Below are 19248 nucleotides of genomic sequence, written 5' to 3'. Positions count from 1 at the left end.
AGCAGTGAAAATGATATTCATAAAAAACCCAAAAACACAAAAAAAAAATTAATTAAAATTAATGTGTATTTTTAAAAATAAGGGAAATATTAAATTTCTTTACCGTTAGTGCAATAAAAGATAAGTTCCTAAAAGTTAAAACATAAGAACGGGAAATAGACATGTAAGTTAGCTGTTACCACAAAAAAAGAAGATTTATATTTTCTTCCCACATACTAGGTATTATCAATGGTTTTTAAAAATATTGAAAACATCATAATTTTAAATAAGGTATTATTAAACTTGAATTAGCCATTGACCCAATTCATATTAAAATATAATAAATTCATAGTAAAACATTATTTAATAATTTTTTATTCTAAATATAAAATTGTATTAACACCATGATATGATTAAATCATTAAACAACCAATAAGGATGATTTTAATATAACAAAATGTCACAAATAATATTAGACAATATATGTTTTACGCTCTAGTTTCAACAAATGGACACATTAACCAACAAAGCGTTCTCTAATAAAAGGGCACACTAAACTCAATTAAAAAACAAAAGTTTTGTTCTGATATAAGCTAACAAATAATAACTATAATTACAATAATTGATAATAAACATAATTACATGAATTAAAAAAAACCATATTATTTTTACTCTCAAAATTATGTTGTTTTGATATTTTTTTAAACTATTTAAACTGACTGGGTCAAACTGGTCAGATCGACTAAGTCACAGATTTTATGTTCAAATTGACAAGTCGAACTAGTTCATAGTAATTTTGATGCATAATCGTCAGAAGTAGAACTCAAGCTGATTAGATGATCAATTCACCGGCAAATTGGTAGGACCAGTTGGTCCAACCCGAATTGAACAATTATGGTTTTTAAACATTATTATTTTTTCTCGTAAGCAAATTTAATTACTTTCACATATTAAAGTATCATTTAATGAAAATAATTTTTCATATATTGCTGTATAATAGTTGTAATTATTTATATATTTTTATAAAATGAAAATAATTAATTGACTTTATTCATAAATTAGTTAAATTTATTTAAAAACTAAAAATGAGTAGACTACATTAAAAATAATTGAAGGAAAGAAAATTAGAAACGTTAAAGATGAAATAATTTGAGTATCTTTCAGAGAAATATCTTAAAACAAAATCTTACCTTATATACCAAATCCTTGAATTCTTCAGACACCAAAATCCATGATTACATTTACAACTGTGAAACTTTCCCTATTGTGTTAAGCTCCAAGTTTGAAAGTTTGAAGTTTAAACACTAATACCACTCTTACCCTTTTCATTTCCCTAATACCCTTTACTGTATATATATTCAGAACACTGACCCAGTTTCAATGACTGAATATTTTTCTCTTTGGGTTATTGTATGTGTTCAAAGTTTGAACCTTTATTGTTCCCACCAAAAAAGTAGAGACATTTAGGGGACAGTGACAAAGAGGTAACAGTTCTTATTTCACTTCAATCATGCCATCAGGTCCTAAGAAGAGAAAAGCTGCAAAGAGAAAGAGGCAAATGGAAAAAAACATTAACAATCACCCTCAAGGTATTTTTTTCCCACTGGCTTTTTTGTTTTAGAGCTTTTGATTATGCATGTGTACCTAACTGATAATTACTCATAGGTTGGTTATCTTCAATTACTGTTTTTATGTGTTTGTTTTTATTTGGGGTCTTTTTTGGTCTATTTTGTTAGATGGGTATCTATTGATTTTTCTTGTTTTGCATTTATTTGACTGGGATTTTGAGTTTGGGGTAGTTGGGTACCTAGGTCTATGTTATTGTTAATGTTTATTTGGTTGGTTTGATTAATTATTGGTTAACAAATGTCAGGAAATGATGAATCCCAAAATGAGAAGGGAAGTGATGGCGGCGAGGTTAGTTCTCCGGAACATCATGATCATGATGATAATCATCATCAAAATCCATTTAATGAAGGGACTGAAGAGGTTAAAGAGGCAGGCCCGCTAACTGCTCAACCAATTGCTTCTGATGCCAAGTCCACAGAAGAAATTCGTAGTGATATTCAGATTGACAAAGTGGTAGGAGTTAAAGAGGATAGCGTTGTTTTGGTAGAGGGAGATATGAAATCTGAGCAGAGTTCTGAGAGCAAAGATTTGAGTTTTGAGCAAATTGAGAATGCCAAGGAATCATATTACAGGAATGCGAATGGTAGTAGTACTTCAAATGATGAATCTGTCGCTGAGAAAAACACGAAGGGTCATGATTATAATTCAATTGAAGTGTCAATTGAATGTCATGAGTTTGTTAAACCCATTGACTCCTCACCTTCCAATATGACTTTGATTGCTGAAAATGCACCAGTTGAGGAGACTGGTAATTCAGCTGCCGAGTCTTCTGTTAATTCAGTTAAGGCCGTGGCTTCATTGTCTGAGGCAGAAAAGGATGATAATGGAAGTGTATTACTAGAGAAGTCGGTAGTCCCTTCTATAGGAGTGACCAATCTCGCTATGAAGTTGAACGAGGATCATGCATATCCCTTAACTGATGAGAGTGCTAGAGCATCAAATTTGGAGGAACCTAAGCCAAAGGGTTGTGATAGCAAAGTATTAGCTTCATTCTCTGCTAATACTTTCACTAAATCTTCTAACAGTGCAAAACATATTAAGGATTCTGAGACTCCAGAATACTCTGAAAATCAGGTTTTGCATTTTCTCATGTATAAAAGTTTCACGGTTTCACCACACAATTATGGTTTGTGAATTTATTTATTTTGTAAAAAAGTCATTTTAAATCTAATTTTATTTGCTGAATTGATATGCAGCCTCTTCTAGCATCAGCTCCGCGTACGGTGCGAAAGACCTCTTGGTTGAGTTGCTGTGGATTGTTTGAAGTTCTGTCAGGCTCAAATAGATGAGTTCAGGTTCGGAGTTATTTTTACTTTTAAAGTTGTACTCATTGGAACTCTCTTTAACATAAAAAAGTTGTATTGCTGAGATTGATATGCTGCCCTCCTGTATTCCTATTTGTGGTTGTAGTTGTTTGAACTTTTACGTCATTTTTAACTGCTTTGAAAGTTAATGGTTTTTTTATGACTTTGATTGTTAGAATGAAGTTTGGTAGTGTTACTATTAAAATAAACTTTCAAAACAGTCAAAGTAATTCTTCATTCACTAATTCCTACCTGTCTAACTCCGGTTAAATTTAAATGCGGGGTTTATGGTAGGTCCTTGGACCAAGTTTTGGTAGATGTGAAGATGTTAAACTTTAATGGCAATATTTTTTGGTTGGAGCTCAATTTTTTAAGTTTGTTTGGCTTAGAAACTAATTTTGAATAAGTTTAGGTGATTAGCATGTATTTGGTTTAAGCACATGGTCTTTCTAAGGGGATTTCTGTAACATCAGCCTTTGAATACTAGTCTTATGAGGAGGAAAAATATGAGAAAGCATCACTGATCAGTAACTTCAGAACCACTTTGTTACATAATTGTAATTAAAGATATGTATTTCATATTATGAGTCTCTTGGTCCCATGCATCATAAGGCCTAACGAATCCTGAAAATTTTATTGAACTTCGAGACATACTTTTCATCATACTTGCTCTTTCTCATTCATTCTTCGTGCTCATCTTTTATGAGGGTTTTTCCTCTCTGCTTTAAGCTTTGACAATGATTATCTTGTTAAATCTTTCACAGGGCACTAAAAATCAAAAGTCACTTCGGCCACGGTGCTAAAAATTATTGGTCTAATAATTTGAAAACGTGATCCCGTAGTTTAGGACTTTTTAGGGATCACTGAGAATGCATGCATTCATGAACTATTTGGTTGCCATGTTATAATTAACTAAATCAAGATTTAGTTCTGCATATTGTCTCTGCAATGTATAAAGATTATATGTTGCTTTACACAAAACTCTTTGTTTTCATATCATCCCCACATGACCAACAAGGACTAAACACTTCAGTCATTTGTGGATAATGCTTACTTTGGTGATTATTTGAATAATATCGGTGTACATTTTGAACATGCAAATCAAGCTATGGTTGACAATATCTTCCTTCTGTTTCTCTTGCAGAAATACAAGCAAGGTGTCAAACTTGTGAAGATTTGGAAGAACTTTGTTAAAAGATTTTGTGATTTTGATCTAGATTGTTTCCTTTAAGCTTTTCCAAAATGTAATGGGCAACCAGACCCCACTATATAGTCCATATAAGGTTTGTTTACTTACAGAGAAGTTTGTTGTATTGTGTTAGCAACAATTACAGCTCAAGGCTTGAATCTTCTGAACTTCATTTTTAATTCTGTGAGTAATCTTTTCTGTCTTAGTTATCTCTTGGTAATGAAATATATTTTCCATTATGTGCATACCAACCAAAGACTTCCTAATAATTTGTTTCTGGGTTGCATTCTAAGAGACACCTCAGCAGTGATTCAAACTGCGGACCATATCACGTGATGCAACCATAATATTGTGGTTACAGTGTTTGTCGTAACCGCATAATACTGCAATTGTAGTGCGACACCGAATCACAATGATGCTGTTGTATCAGATCACAATGCAACCGCATCGAATCATATTTTGGTTGCGTCGAACCCCATCAAGTTTAAAAATATTTTTTATCACAAAATAATTCACACCGCAACAGTCATAATACGCTTCACAATAGCCGCTATGGCCACAATCACACCGCAACCGTTATCACAATCTCAGTAATCGCAATCGTGATCCAATCACGATGACGACCACAATTTAAAATACTGCCTCGTAGCTTTATACCTGAGTAAAATCAACGACTCGACTATGGTTGGTTGGAGCACAAGTGAATTGCGCCCCTCAATCAATTTTATCTTGAAAGTTGGGGGTTTGCATTCTGAGTAATTTTTTCGACTTGAGAATTAGTTTCACAACTATGTTTGTCATATATCCAGTCAAAAGAAAAAAAAAGACAGAACCTTTTAGAAAGTATCTAAAAGGCTACTTAACTTTTTAAACAAGAATCTTCATGAGAATACTATTTGGATTCTATTATACCCATGTTCTTTAAGGAGCTGTAAATGGTTATCAAGGTGATGCACAATTTTCTGTTCTTGTCACCTTTATGGCAACTTATGAAGCTTTCCATGATCAATGCTTACACCTTACAAAAGAGAAAGAAATACAGGCAAACAAATACATTCTCTATTGCTCTATTCACAGGAATCATTGTCCATGCACCAATGACTAAAACTATGACATACATGCAGAAGTTCAGCAACAAAAAGAGTGTGGCAATTGACTTCCTTTACTCATTAGACATCTATGTATTAACGGGAGTACATCTTTTCTCATTGCCACTCCACGTGTCATGAGTTGTGATTAATTGAAAAAATATATTTAAATTAAAAGTTTAATTATTAAGTATTCTTCTGACTAATCATAGTTCATGACACATGGAATGACACAATATTGTAAGATAGAAGATGTAGTCTCTTTGATAAGGAAAAATATTCTTGAAACAAGAATAACACCAGGGGATTTGAGAATCCTAAAAAGTAGCTAAGGAAAGTCTCTAATCCAAGACTAGACTAGGAGTGGGGTGTTAGGGAATCCGAATTGACTTGTAAATATGACTAATCCAAATCAAATGTACTATACTTGGTGGTTTGAATTAGTTTTAAGAGTGCAAAGCGTCAAGGATTGCATCAGCAACGTTTGCCTATGTTTTGATGAAGACAAGGAATTAGTTAAAGCTTGAAGATGACTCAACAATTAACATGCCGATGGCTCAAGTGGTGTCTTATTAGACTTATGTTATAATTCTTTATTATCATTTTAGAAGTCTAAGGTGATTGCCATAGATATCGAGTGGTGTGAGTGTGTTTGCACCTTTGTTTTTAAAAAAAAGGTGTGAGTGTCACAAGACTTAATAAAGTAATTAATCCACTAAAATGAGACATCATCTAGAAATATATGATAATTAGGTTCATGCATTTATATACATTGATTTTGCGCATTAAATGTATTATATTTTGGAAATCATGTATTGCATGAACATATATCATATAAGTAGTTTACCATTTAATCATGTATTAAAAATACATTGGTTAATTGATTAACCCCATGGCTTAATCGATTAATGTGTATGTTTTTCTGATATTTCAACAACATAACTGAAAAACCGTTTTTAATAGCCAAAATCTGTTTTGTATAAATACTGACCTAATTGCAGAAACGGCTAAGGAAAAAGAAGAGTGAAAAACACAAGAGAATATATATAGATCATCATTGTTAGAATCTATTAGAGAGTGTTGAATTAGGAGAAAGATTAGATCATGCCAAGGCTTTAAGTTTCACATTCATCTTGCATGTTTCTTTGAAAATCTTTCTTGTGTTTCTTGAAAAGAAAAAGATAGTTCTTTAAAGATTGCATATTTTCATAAACCTCATGCATGAATATTCATATTAGACTAGGACATCTTGTGAGTTCTTGCTTAGGGTTTAGGCTTTGATTTTCATTGTAATATCTGAGTATTAAGTACTCATTCATAACTCAAAGCATTGTTATTCAAGGATTGGGAAAATCCTAGCTACGGTTAGGTAAGGTGTTCTTCACACAAAGACTTGGAGGTCTTGGGATAAAGAGCGATACCTTGGCTTGGGTAGAATCGCGTAGGAAACGTTTTCTTGGGAGACGGTTTTAGGAAAGGTCAAACCAAGGGTGACGAAGTTCTTTGGGTTCCAAGAAGGGAGCATTAAAGTTTTGTATTTGGAAGCGTGTATGTAACGTATATTGTGTTTCATAGTGAAGAAGGAAAATCTCCCAAATCAGAGGGGAGGACTGGATGTAGTTTTGCAGTGGACAACAAGGATAAAATCCCTGCGCAATCTTTTCTATCCCTTTCTCTGTTATATTTCAAGATGCTTTAATGCGAGTTTGGAGCTAATATTTTGCATACTTGTTCCTTGCTATGTTGTTGTTAATCTTACATAAAGTATCTGTTGTATATCTATTTGTGTGTTGGTTAATAACTGTGCGTGCAAGTTGCTGTTCTGATCATTCTGGTTCTGTTACTGGTTAATCGATTATGTGTAAAAACTAGAAAAGTAGAACTTGAGATCCGCCACACCTATTCAACCCCTCTCTAGGTGTTCCTAGGCCAATGATACCTAACAAGTTTAGCATGTTGGATTAAAATTTCATCTCAACCCATGTGAGCATGGTTCAGGTATCGATTTTAATTTTTAAAAACTGATAGAGCCATATTCGAACCATGAATCCCGAGCTAATTATTTATAAGAAATAAAGTTAAAACTCACGAAATACATATTTAAGTAAAAAAATTATGATATTAATTAGATAAGATTATAAGGGCTTATATAATATAATACTTTGATATGAACAAGTAATGTTAGTCACATATTCCTACACTGTCACTACCAGAGTGCGTGGCTTTACACCTTTGGTCACATTTTATTAGAAATTAAAGATGAAAAAGGGAATGTGTATTTCATTGATTAAAAGAATGATTGAATGAAATTGATTATATAATTACAAAGAAATTAACAATATATTATATAGAAAATTTAAGATAAATTTTACCTAACTCCTACCTAATTAAGTAATCTATTTTACATATGTTTTAATTATGGAATTTGAATTTAAAAGATGATTTGTTGCCTAAGGTAAGTGAGTTTAAACTAATTACTAGTCCAATACAATATTAACAAAAAATATCAAAATATATTTAAACATCTTCATCAAGCTGGAGAGTAGATGTTAACAACTCCCAATTTGAATAAAAAATAATTAAATGGAGAAGACTTCAAAACCTTTCTTAGAAGATCTTTGTTAATTATGTGTTGCATTGTTTCTGAAGGAAGTCATGATATTTTTGATTCAAGACCATGACTTTGTGCATCATATGAACTGTGAATTCCAGCCACTTTTAGTGCCAAATTCACTTTGAAGCCTAGGAATACTTGGCTGGCTTGATCCATGACCTGATCACCATGGATCAACAAATTTTTCACACGAAATATTGCATAGAAGAAGAGCCATAGAATGCTTGAATAGTGAATATAGTAGAATTAAGATATTAGTGAATTCTTCAAAATATAACATATGAAACTAGTATAGTCGTGCTAAGAGAATTAATAAAAGCAATAGAAGAATTCTTAGAAGAAACTAAATTGAAATTGAAAGTAATGATATTGTTCATTCAGAACCAACAAAATAGAAACAAACCAAATGAGATAAAATGATATTATTGCTCAAGAATATCATTTTGGTTTCTTGGTCAAAGAATGAGAAAAATCTAGAATATGATGAAATATAAACAAATTAATAAAGAAAGAGAGCAAGAAAATGAATAAAGATTCTTTGATTTTTGCTTAAAACCTGATTGTTGAATTCGGAAGTGTAAGTATCCATTTGAACAATTGTATTTTCTTCTTCAAACAATTCTTTCATTGTACCCTGCAACAACTCTCTTCCTCTACACTATGAAATACAAAATTATTTTGCTTTGATACCATATTAGAAATCAAAGAGTAAAAAATGAATGTATATTTCATTGATTGAAAAAATGATTAAATGAAATTGATTGTATTGAATTACAAAGAAATAAACAATATGTTATATAGAAAATGTAAGAAAAACTTTATCTAACTCCTAACAAACTAATCTATTTTACACATGTTTTAATCATGAAATTTGAATTTAAAGTAATTGCATATTATGCATGGTAACTAGTTTTAAACTAATTATTAACCTAATACAATATTAATCCAAAATACCAAAATATATTTCTAACATATTTCTCAATTTAAAAACGTTCACGCAAATGATCTTTTGAGCATGATTATTGTCCCCGCACAACCTTGGCACCATACTCTTGGCTGAAATAAAAAATAACAACAATGAAAAGAAGGAAAATATTTTTGATCATGAGCAAAAAATGATATATATTGTACTTTTAAATAAAATCACGATATTAGAAAACAAAATAGTTACTTGATATATACAATTAAAACCCTTTAGAATAAATAACTCATCTTTATATTTTGGCCTATTAAAAAGTTATTATTCAAATCCTTTAGCTTTTGCTAAAGAAATACTATAAGAAGTTATGTTGCTCATTCTTATTATATGTGTACACATAGAACTTGTTTATAAAGATGAACCATTTATTCTAGCATCACAAGCTCAATAAGTATTTTATGTTAGTGATCCAGCTGATATGAAATGATCTATTGTTCTTTTAGGTAACAAAATAATCGTCAATAATATTGATGACCAAGAATATGAAAATATTGATGAAGATGATATATATGCAATACAACATCGCAATAATAAGCGCGGTTAATAATGCCTATGAAATGCATTGTTTATGTAAGATATATATGACAATGATGTATGTATGATGCGCTGTTGTATTTATGCAATATATGACAACGCTTTTTGTGTGATGCGTTGTTGTATATATTCAATACAACAACATTTTAGAAGCGCTATTAATCATGACAAGATACTACTATGGTCAAACAAAAGGCGCTATTATACATCTAAAAGACGCGCTGTCGAACTATAACTCTGGCGTAGTGTAAAGTGTTAGGTATCAGTGGCAGAATACACCTAGAAGGGGGGGGGGGGTTGAATAGGTGTGGCGGAGCTCAAGTTCCGCTTTTTGGGTTTTTGCACACTTGCTGAAAAATGTCCAGTTAATCGATTAAGCACGGTTCATAATCGATTAAACAAAGTAAAAACAGAATGCAAAAAATCTTGTTTAACAACTCTCTTGCATGGTAGGTTACGAGAAATCAGGCAATGATATAACATATATTTTTACACAGAATTAAACTAGTTATAACACAGAACCACTATACAAATTATCATGAAATATTACAACTTGAAATGTAAAAGAGAAAGGGATAGAAAAGATTGCACAAGGATTTATCCTGGTTCGTTTTGCGGTCCAGTGGAAAACTACATCCAGGCCTCCCCTTCTGATCTTGGGAGATTTTCTTCTTCACTATAGAACACAATGTATAGTTACATACACGCTTCCTAGTCTAATATGAATGTACATGCATGAGGTTTTTGAAAATATGCAATCATTAAAAACTATCTCTTTTCTTTCAAGAAACACAAGAATGATGCAAGAAAGATTTTCAAAGAAACATGCAAGATGAATGTGAAACTTAAAGCCTTAGCATGATCTAATCTTTATCCTAATGCAACATGCAATATTTTCTCCTAGATATGACAGTAAGTAACTCAAAAATATGCAGAGAGAATGATGTAAAAATGTATGGATTCTTATGCCACATATGTTGAGATTTCAGTTTAAATAGAAAGTTGTCTAAAGTCCTAGTTAATCGATTAAGTACCCATTTAATCGATTAACGGGTTGTTGAAAGTAACAGTTTTCAGTTTTCTATTACAACTGTAATTTTGTTAATCGATTAACACTATTCATAATCGATTAAACAGTGTTTGTTAATGGATTAACAAAATTCATAATCCATTAAACACTGTAAAATCAGCTTGTTAATGCATGGTGAACTACCTATATGATATATGCTCATGCAATACATGATTTCCATATATAATACCTTTAATGTACAAAATCTATGTATTCAAATGTATGAACCTAATTATCATATATTTCTAGATGATGTCTCATTTTAGTGGATTAATTACTTTATTAAGTCTTGTGAGACTCACACCTAGGTTTACCTAACCTAGACTCAATATATATGGCAAGCATCTTAGACTTCTAAAAAGATAATAAAGTATTATAGCCTAAGTCTAATAAGTCACCACTTGAGTCCTCGACATGTTGTATGTTGAATGATATTCAAGCTTGTCTTTATGTTGGTCTTCATGAAAATATAGATCAATCTCTAATGGTGCACTTCACTTTCAATCTCCCCCTTTTTGATGATAACAAACTCCATGACAGACTCCACACTAAATCTACCAAATCTTTGTTTGATGAAAATCTTGATGATATGATCAATATTGAGAGATCAGGTTTAGGTTGTGTATTTGACTTTCAAAGTGCGCTGCTCCCCCTTTCATTGTTCTCCCCTTTATCTTCTTCGCCTTTATTACTTAGAGAAGTACTCCTGGTAGGTAGCATAATACGGAAGCTCATTTGACAACCTTTCTCTTTAATAACGTGTATACATCAACAACAAACAAACAACTTTTCTCCCCCTTTTAACATTATAAAAAAGAACAACTAATTAACATAGTCAAAAGTAAGAAGAGATATAGCAATTTATTTTGAAAAACTATAATTGATTGATTAATTATTAGCATAATCAATAACCAGTTTGAGAAGCTTAAACAAATGCACTGATTTTTGACTCTAAAATTGAATATAGACAGATTTTGCATGACATATCCATTATGTAAACATATTAGGCATGAAATGATTAAACATATATGTATGTCACTTGTTAGCACCACTTGTTAGCACTTGTTGGGTATTTTCATTTTAAAGCATATTTCAATCATTCAATTATAATACACAATTAAGACATGTTCAAGATTCACGCAAAAAACAAATTCCATTTAATATAATTAGCAAGGTTCAACACAGTTACAGAATACTAAAAGAAGGTACAACCATAACCATGAAATGTACTTGGCTAAAAAATATAGATGTAAGCCACAAAACAACAAAAAATAATTTCTGAAAAAATTGAGCCCAAGTAATCGATTAACAAAAAATTTAATCGATTAAAATGATTTATTTCAAAATACTTTAGCTATTGGAACTCATTTAATCGATTATACTGAGGGTTAATTGATTAATGACAGAAAATTGACAGTTCTAAGCACAATTTTGAGCTTACTAAAACATGCTAAGGGATACAACCTAAAAATCTATCTAATCCAGAATTGAACAAACTTTCTAAAGCTAGAATGCATGAAAACATATAACAATTAAGCATACATGCATTTAATGACAATATGTACAATTTAGAGATTTACAGGCAATTTAGCATATACTCACTTAGCATGGTATCAAGCATACAATAGACATGGCACTTTCAAACATAATTTTGCTTTGAAACAAATGTACATGTCATGATGCCACTTGTTAAAGCATTTTAAAACATTTGATAGCACTTACTATGATATCACATGTTATGAATTGAGTATAACAATAACATATACTTTTTAGTTCAAGTGTACTCAATATCAATAATTAATTTTGTAACCTTCTTAATAGACTTAACTTACTTACCCTTTGGTGATAGCTCAAACTTACCTTGATCTACTCACCTTGATCTACTCACCAACCTTGTGCCTAGAACATCTTTTGTTGATTTATCCCTTGACGCTCAAATGCCCTTTGGCACTACAAACACAATTCACTTGTCTCTTTCGGGTACCCAAGTTATTTTGGGTCCCTTCTTGTTATTAACTAAGAGATCTTGCCTCATCTTTACCCAAACATATTTGTCACTTGGCACACCAAGTTTTCTAATAAAGCATGTAGTACATGTGTGACCATGTGTACCACAATAAAAACAAGTAAGCATGTTATTATTTTACTTCTTATGCATATGAACTAATACTGGATTTCTACATGGTCTTTTCTTAGATTCAGGTTTATATCCAATTCCAGATTAGTTACCAACGTTTCTTGTATTAGCAAGCAATGTGTTAAGGTTTTCTTGACTATATGTGAGCTTTGAAAGTTTTTGTTTCACAACAGAATTTTCAGCATTTAATTTCTCACAAGTATCACATATAGTGAGTTGACATAATTTAGAAGTAGAGCAATCACATGAGGCACATGCATAGATAAGATCAAGAGTTTCATTTTCAAGTTTAAGCTCATCTAATTCCTTTTGCATTTCAATTATTTTGTTTTCATGCAAGGAGATAACTCTTTTTCTATCTATATTTACTTTAATAATTTTCTTTAATTCCTCATGCATTTCGACATAAGTTGCATATAATTCATTGTATGGAGGAGAGTCATTAGAGCATGATGAAGTATAGGAGTGTACCTCAATAGAATCATCTTCATCACTAGATGTGCACTTCTCATGCACTTGTGCCATAAGGCATACCTTTGTATTTTCCTCCTCATCGAATGAGCTTGAAGTCGAATCTTTCTCGAAATCGTCTCAAATAATGTATACTCCTTTTGACTTGGACATTCGAGAGTTGCTCTTCTTGTTCTCGACTTTCTTGAGGTAGCTCAGGCACTGATGCTTCATATGGCCCGATTTTCCACACTCATAGCAAGTGAAGCCTTCTTTGGGAATCTTGCTTTTCTTGGCCGAGTTCTTAGCTTCTTTCTTGAGATTCTTCATCTCCCCTTTCTTCTTGAGATACTTTTTGAATTTTTCAAATAGGAGATCCGAGTCTTTATCAGAATCAGAATCTGATTTGGAATTCTCACTTTCTTAATCTTCTTGAAATCTTGTAGCCTTGGGTGTGATTCCGTTCTTTTCTGACTCTTCATTCAGTCTCAAGCGCCCTAACTTCATTTCATGTTCTTGAGTTTCCCAAATAGAGTAGCTAATGGAATATTGTCTAAGTTCTTTGATTCCATTATCGCGGTTACCTTTGGTTGCCATCTCCTATCAAGACACCGCAAAACTTTGTTAGACAAATCATCATTAGTAAAAGTTTTATCAAGGGCGATCAAATGATTTACAACATGAGTAAAACATTTTTGCATATTACATATAGATTCATTAGGAAGCTTGCAAAATAACTCGTACTCATGCGTAAGCGCATTTAGTCTAGCGCGCTTAACTTCACCCGTGCCTTCGTGGGTAATTTGCGAAATATCCCACATTTATTTTGCATTAAGGCACCGCGAGACTCTAAAGAATTCGTCATAAGATAAGGTCGAAGTAATGATGTTCTTAGCCTTAAGGTCATGTTGGACCTTTCTTTTCTCAATATTCGTCCATAAGCCTTTAGGCTTTTCTTTAGACTCGCCATCCACCATATGAAGTGGAATTTATGGACCATTGATAATGCAATCCCAAATGTGTGTGTTAACTACCTCGATATAGATTCTCATACGAACCTTCCAATAGGCATAACCATCACCACTGAATACGGGAGAACGATTAATGGATGCGCCATCACTGCCAAATGGGTTAGTAGAACCCGTATGTAGTCCCTTTCAGATCATGCGTATGCGGTTGAGCTAGCACGTTGTACTAGCTCTGATACCACTTGTTAGGTATCAGTGGCAGAGTACACCTAGAAGGGGGGGGGGGGGGGGTTGAATAGGTGTGGCGGAGCTCAAGTTCCGCTTTTTGGGTTTTTGCACACTTGCTGAAAAATGTCTAGTTAATCAATTAAGCACTATTCATAATCGATTAAACAAAGTAAAAACATTATTCAAAAAATCTTGTTTAACAGCTCTCTTGCATGGTAGGTTACGAGAAATCAGGCAATATACAAATATTTTTACACAGAATTAAACTAGTTATAGCATATAACCAATATACAAATTATCATGTTATATCATGAAATATTACAACTTGAAATGTAAAAGAGAAAGGGATAGAAAAGATTGCACAAGGATTTTATCCTGGTTCGTTTTGCGGTCAGGAACTCACAAGACTTCCTAGTCTAATATGAATGTACATGCACGAGGTTTCTGAAATTATGCAATCATTAAAAACTATCTCTTTTATTTCCAAGAAACACAAGAATTATGCAAGAAGGATTTTAAAGAACTTGCAATATGAATATGAAACTTAAAGCCTTAGCATGATCTAATCCTTCTCCTAATGCAACATGTAATATTTTCTCCTAGATATGACAGTAAGTAACTCGAAAATATGCAGAGAGAATGATGTAAAAATGTAAGGATTCTTATGCCACAGATGCTCATTTAATCGATTAACGGGTTGGTGAAAATAACGGTTTTCAGTTTTTTGTTAAAACTGTGATTCTGTTAATTGATTAACAATATTCATAATTGATTCAACAATGTCTGTTAATGGGTTAAAAAAATTCATAATCCATTAAACATTGTAAAATCAACTTGTCATGGTGAACTACGTATATGATATATGCTCATGCAATACATGATTTCTAAATATAATACCTTTAATGTACAAAATCAATATATTCAAATACATGAACCTAATTATCATATATCTCTAGATGATGTCTCATTTTAGTGGATTAATTATTTTATTAAGTATTATGAGACTCACACCTAGGTTTACCTAACCTAGACTCAATATCTATGGCAAGCATCTTAGATTTCTAAAAAGATAATAAAGAAATATAACCTAAGTCTAATAAGTAACCACTTGAGTCCTCGGGATGTTTTATGTTGAATGATCTTCAAGCTTGTCTTCATGTTGGTCTTCATGTTTGTCTTCATCAAAATATAGATCAATCTCCAATGGTGCACTTCACTTTCATAAAGTGATTATGCAGACATATTAGTTGTGATCATGTTCTTGATAATAAAGCCAAGATACCAATGATCCACAATATAGAAAATTTTAAGTTAACTTGGATCAAATTCTCAAGTACGTGTTGATATTGTAGGTATGTACCAGAAATCACAACCAAATGTTGTAAATGGCACTGAAGAAATGGAATAAAGTAACATTTATCTTTTATCAAAATCATACACAAATTCAAATTCAAAAAGCACAACACCATTTATATGACTTGAGGAAAACTAAGTTGATATAGATCATTTTTTATAATTATAGAGGATAAATTTTTTCTTAATCATACAACCTTTTAACAACCATAAATATTAATAAAAATTATAATCAAATTACAAAGAATCTTATAGCATTATGAAAAGCTAAAATCGGCTTTGGACCATGAGAGAACTTCAGCAATATATAACAAACTCATACTTCTAGTATGATGCCTTACTTCCTGAAGAATCAAGATCAAACGATTAATAGGGTATATCATATGAAAATTTCAATCAAATTATTATTAAAAATCCCATCAAATATGAACCATTAGACGGAAATTACATATTTAACCGTGATATAGTTAAAGTAAGTATATTAGACTTGAGAAACCACCATGTTGTTAATTTTTGAGGGTTTGATCATTCTTAAGATGAGATCCTTGTAAATCAGACGCTAAAGAAGAGAATTATTGGAAGAATAAATCTACAAAAATAATGAAATCATTGAGAACGTATATGCAAAATAAACAAATCAATAAATAAATAAACCACAAAATCAATGAAAAAATACACTTTAAAGAACAAATTTACAAAATAAACAAATCTATGAAAAAAATAGACAAAAATCAATGAAAGATGAGAACAAATCTATAAAAATAAACCAAAAAAATCAATGAAAAAGATGCACCGTAAAGAACATATCTATAAAATAAGAACAAATTTACAATGATGAAGATTTAGTAGCGAGATACAAAAATCATGATATTAGATTTAACAAAGATGACTACACATGTTTTCTGTGATGATGACATAGTAAATCCGATGAAGGAAGTATTTTCGATTGTAACTACCGAATAGAAGAAGAGAGATATGAAAAAGAGAAGAAAAGTGAGATATGAAACAGAGAATAGAAAGAAAAAAGTAGATGTGAAAAATGTATCAAATCCTCTTTATTATCTATTCTTAATATGAAACAGAGAAGAAAAGGGAATATGAAATGAATTTGAAGCATCATGGAAGCAAAGAATGAAGAAAAGGATGAAAAGAAAATGAAGAACTTAGCTAGGCAAACCAAGAGAACAAGATGATAACAAGAAAAAATATGAAACTTTATTATTGAGTGAAAGAATAAGAGAAGTGAATGAATGAATCAGATTTCTAAACACTCAAACTTATACTACAAGATGAAACTAACTAATTAACAAAAACTTGCCTAAAATAGAAAACTGTTAAAACAAATTTTCAAAAAAACTACTATAAAAAGAAAGTTGTTTGTTTTTCTGCATTTGGGTTAACTATTGATTCTTCTTCTTTCAAGCTGGACTTTTCTTCCTGGTTGGGCTTTATTGTTAACACAAATCCTCTTTATTATCTATTCTTAATATGAAACAGAGAAGAAAAGGGAATATGAAACGAATTTGAAAGGAAAAAATAGTGGATGTGAAATGGGAATCAAATCCCTTTGTTATCTATTATTAATATTATTATAATTGTCATGTATGAGTTATTTTCAAATAATTGGTAAAAGTGTTTTTATATGATGTGTGAGGCTATACATTAATTAGTGGAGTCTTTTAAGTGGGAAAACTTTACACAAAGTCGCAACACGTGTCCTAAGCTGATGTTGCAAGAAGCTTTTTTTATTGTATAAAGTAATAGATAGAACAAAATTTGTACCTTATTTTTATAGGAGAATATAATATATTCATTTTATATAGTAACAAAATCAAATGACATTTATTAGAGAAATGAAAGGCAATTCAAAGAAGTCAAGTATCAAAGTAAAAATTCAAATGGCAAAGTCAAACAGAGCTTATATCATATAATTGTTATTATCATTTTTTATTATTATCTAAAATAACATATATAATTATAGGAAACTCAAACATAAATATATAAGTTGTTTACATTTTTAAATATTTTATGAATTTTTGAGCATTTGTAAATTCCTTTGGTACTCAAAAACTTGCAGGTACTAGACTCATTCACTACCTATGTTAGTTAGGGATTCGTCTGGGTCCAAAAATGGTAGAACAGAATTGGGATACCCATTTTTATCCTATCTACGTGCATGAAACACTTCAGTCCACCAATGCCATGTCAGTTTCTGGGTACATATAAACGATTTGCCAAACAGCTTGCACTATCGCTTACCATGTGAAAATTTTAACCTTAATTGGCACCTTCATTTTCTACATAAGACTAAGGACAAAGGCTTGTTCTACTTCCACATTGATAAGAAAATTCTATAAGGACTAAGTTAAAAATACTTCAACTTTACATAAACAAAGTCTATAAAATTTATCCTAATCAAATCAATTATGTTGAAAGGTAAAAGATCGTTATGATTCATTAACCATGTTATGTTAAATTTATGTTGTTATTACTTCCTTCTTCCCATTATAATTGTTCCTTCTTCCCATTACACACTACAAAAAATATCTTGTTAGCCACAGTTATAACCATGGCTATTTTACCAAAAACCTGTGGCAAAATACACCAGCCACTGTTCCCTAGCAATCAGTGGCTTGCAAAAATTTAGCCACAGTCAATGTACGATATAGCTGCATCTAGGAGAAGTGTGGTAACATTTCCTTAACCACGGTTCAACCGTGGCTAATGTGAACCATACCCGTAGATAGTTTATACCATTACTTTAACCACAGTTTAACTGTGGCTAATTATTTATTAAGTAATTTTCACCCATATTCCTCTCCTAATCCTCTCTAACAATCATTATATTACATAAGCATTAATACTATGAAATTGGACCCAATATCTCAAATTATCATCACCTTCGTCTTAAAATAATTCCAAATACATATTAATAAGTTCACATAATATGTATCATTCAAACCAATTGTTGAAACATTCCAAATTTGGTTAAAAAGTGCATTAATATTTCTATAGTAAAAATTTCACGCATAATCACATGGAACTTCTAGTCTTTCCCACTTGATCACTTCAGCATCACCTTGAAGGATTTTTGAGATCTGTGGTCCAATGGAAAATATACGAGATTAACAATACAATAATGAATGAATGATTTATAAAATGAAAGATCGTCTGAGCTATAAATTTAGTATGCAGATGCATCATTTTGTACAGTTAATTGGTAATTGAAAACCATTAGATTGAGATTATACAAGAACCATATATACTTGTATCAATATTAGCTATGATTGTTTTTTCACTATCCTACACCATATTGCAACCATTTCTACTTTTCAGATCCACCCTTCACCATGGAGATGAAAACAATGCTATTAATTTTTTCATGGGTAAAATGACAAGTTCATTATGGTCCATGACTGCATCAAATCATAAATGGTACAAAAAAGAAAATGTAAATTCAAGAATGCACAACTGTACTGAAACAAAATGTTCTAAATTGGATTACATCATGTTCAAAATGTTGAAGGATGCACAACTGATAATATAAATTTAAGACAATATGTTCATTGTAAGATGATTAATATCTTGAATATGGTTACATTATAAAAAACAGAGAGGTGCATCTTATGAGGATTGAGGTAGCTTCTCTTCTAAAAGCTCAATACAATTATATACTTAAACTTGAGAGGATTCTATACAAGAAGATATATATACAGTTATAAATCTT

The 19248-nt window shown here is 31.3% G+C and overlaps 1 protein-coding gene across 1 annotated transcript; it reads left to right on the top strand.

The window, feature by feature from the left end:
* Positions 1189–4280, top strand: LOC109348528. Its single transcript, XM_019588981.1, has 4 exons — positions 1189–1568; positions 1853–2682; positions 2805–2903; positions 4057–4280. Exons 1-3 carry the CDS (start codon positions 1490–1492, stop codon positions 2895–2897), a joined length of 1002 nt encoding a protein of 333 aa, XP_019444526.1. The 5' UTR covers positions 1189–1489; the 3' UTR covers positions 2898–2903; positions 4057–4280.

The sequence above is a fragment of the Lupinus angustifolius genome, chromosome LG01 (genome assembly GCF_001865875.1).
Source record: "Lupinus angustifolius cultivar Tanjil chromosome LG01, LupAngTanjil_v1.0, whole genome shotgun sequence".
In the NCBI taxonomy this organism is placed as follows: domain Eukaryota; kingdom Viridiplantae; phylum Streptophyta; class Magnoliopsida; order Fabales; family Fabaceae; genus Lupinus; species Lupinus angustifolius.
The sequence above is the reverse complement of the archived record's forward strand: the minus strand, read 5'-3'. Positions and strand labels throughout refer to the sequence as shown.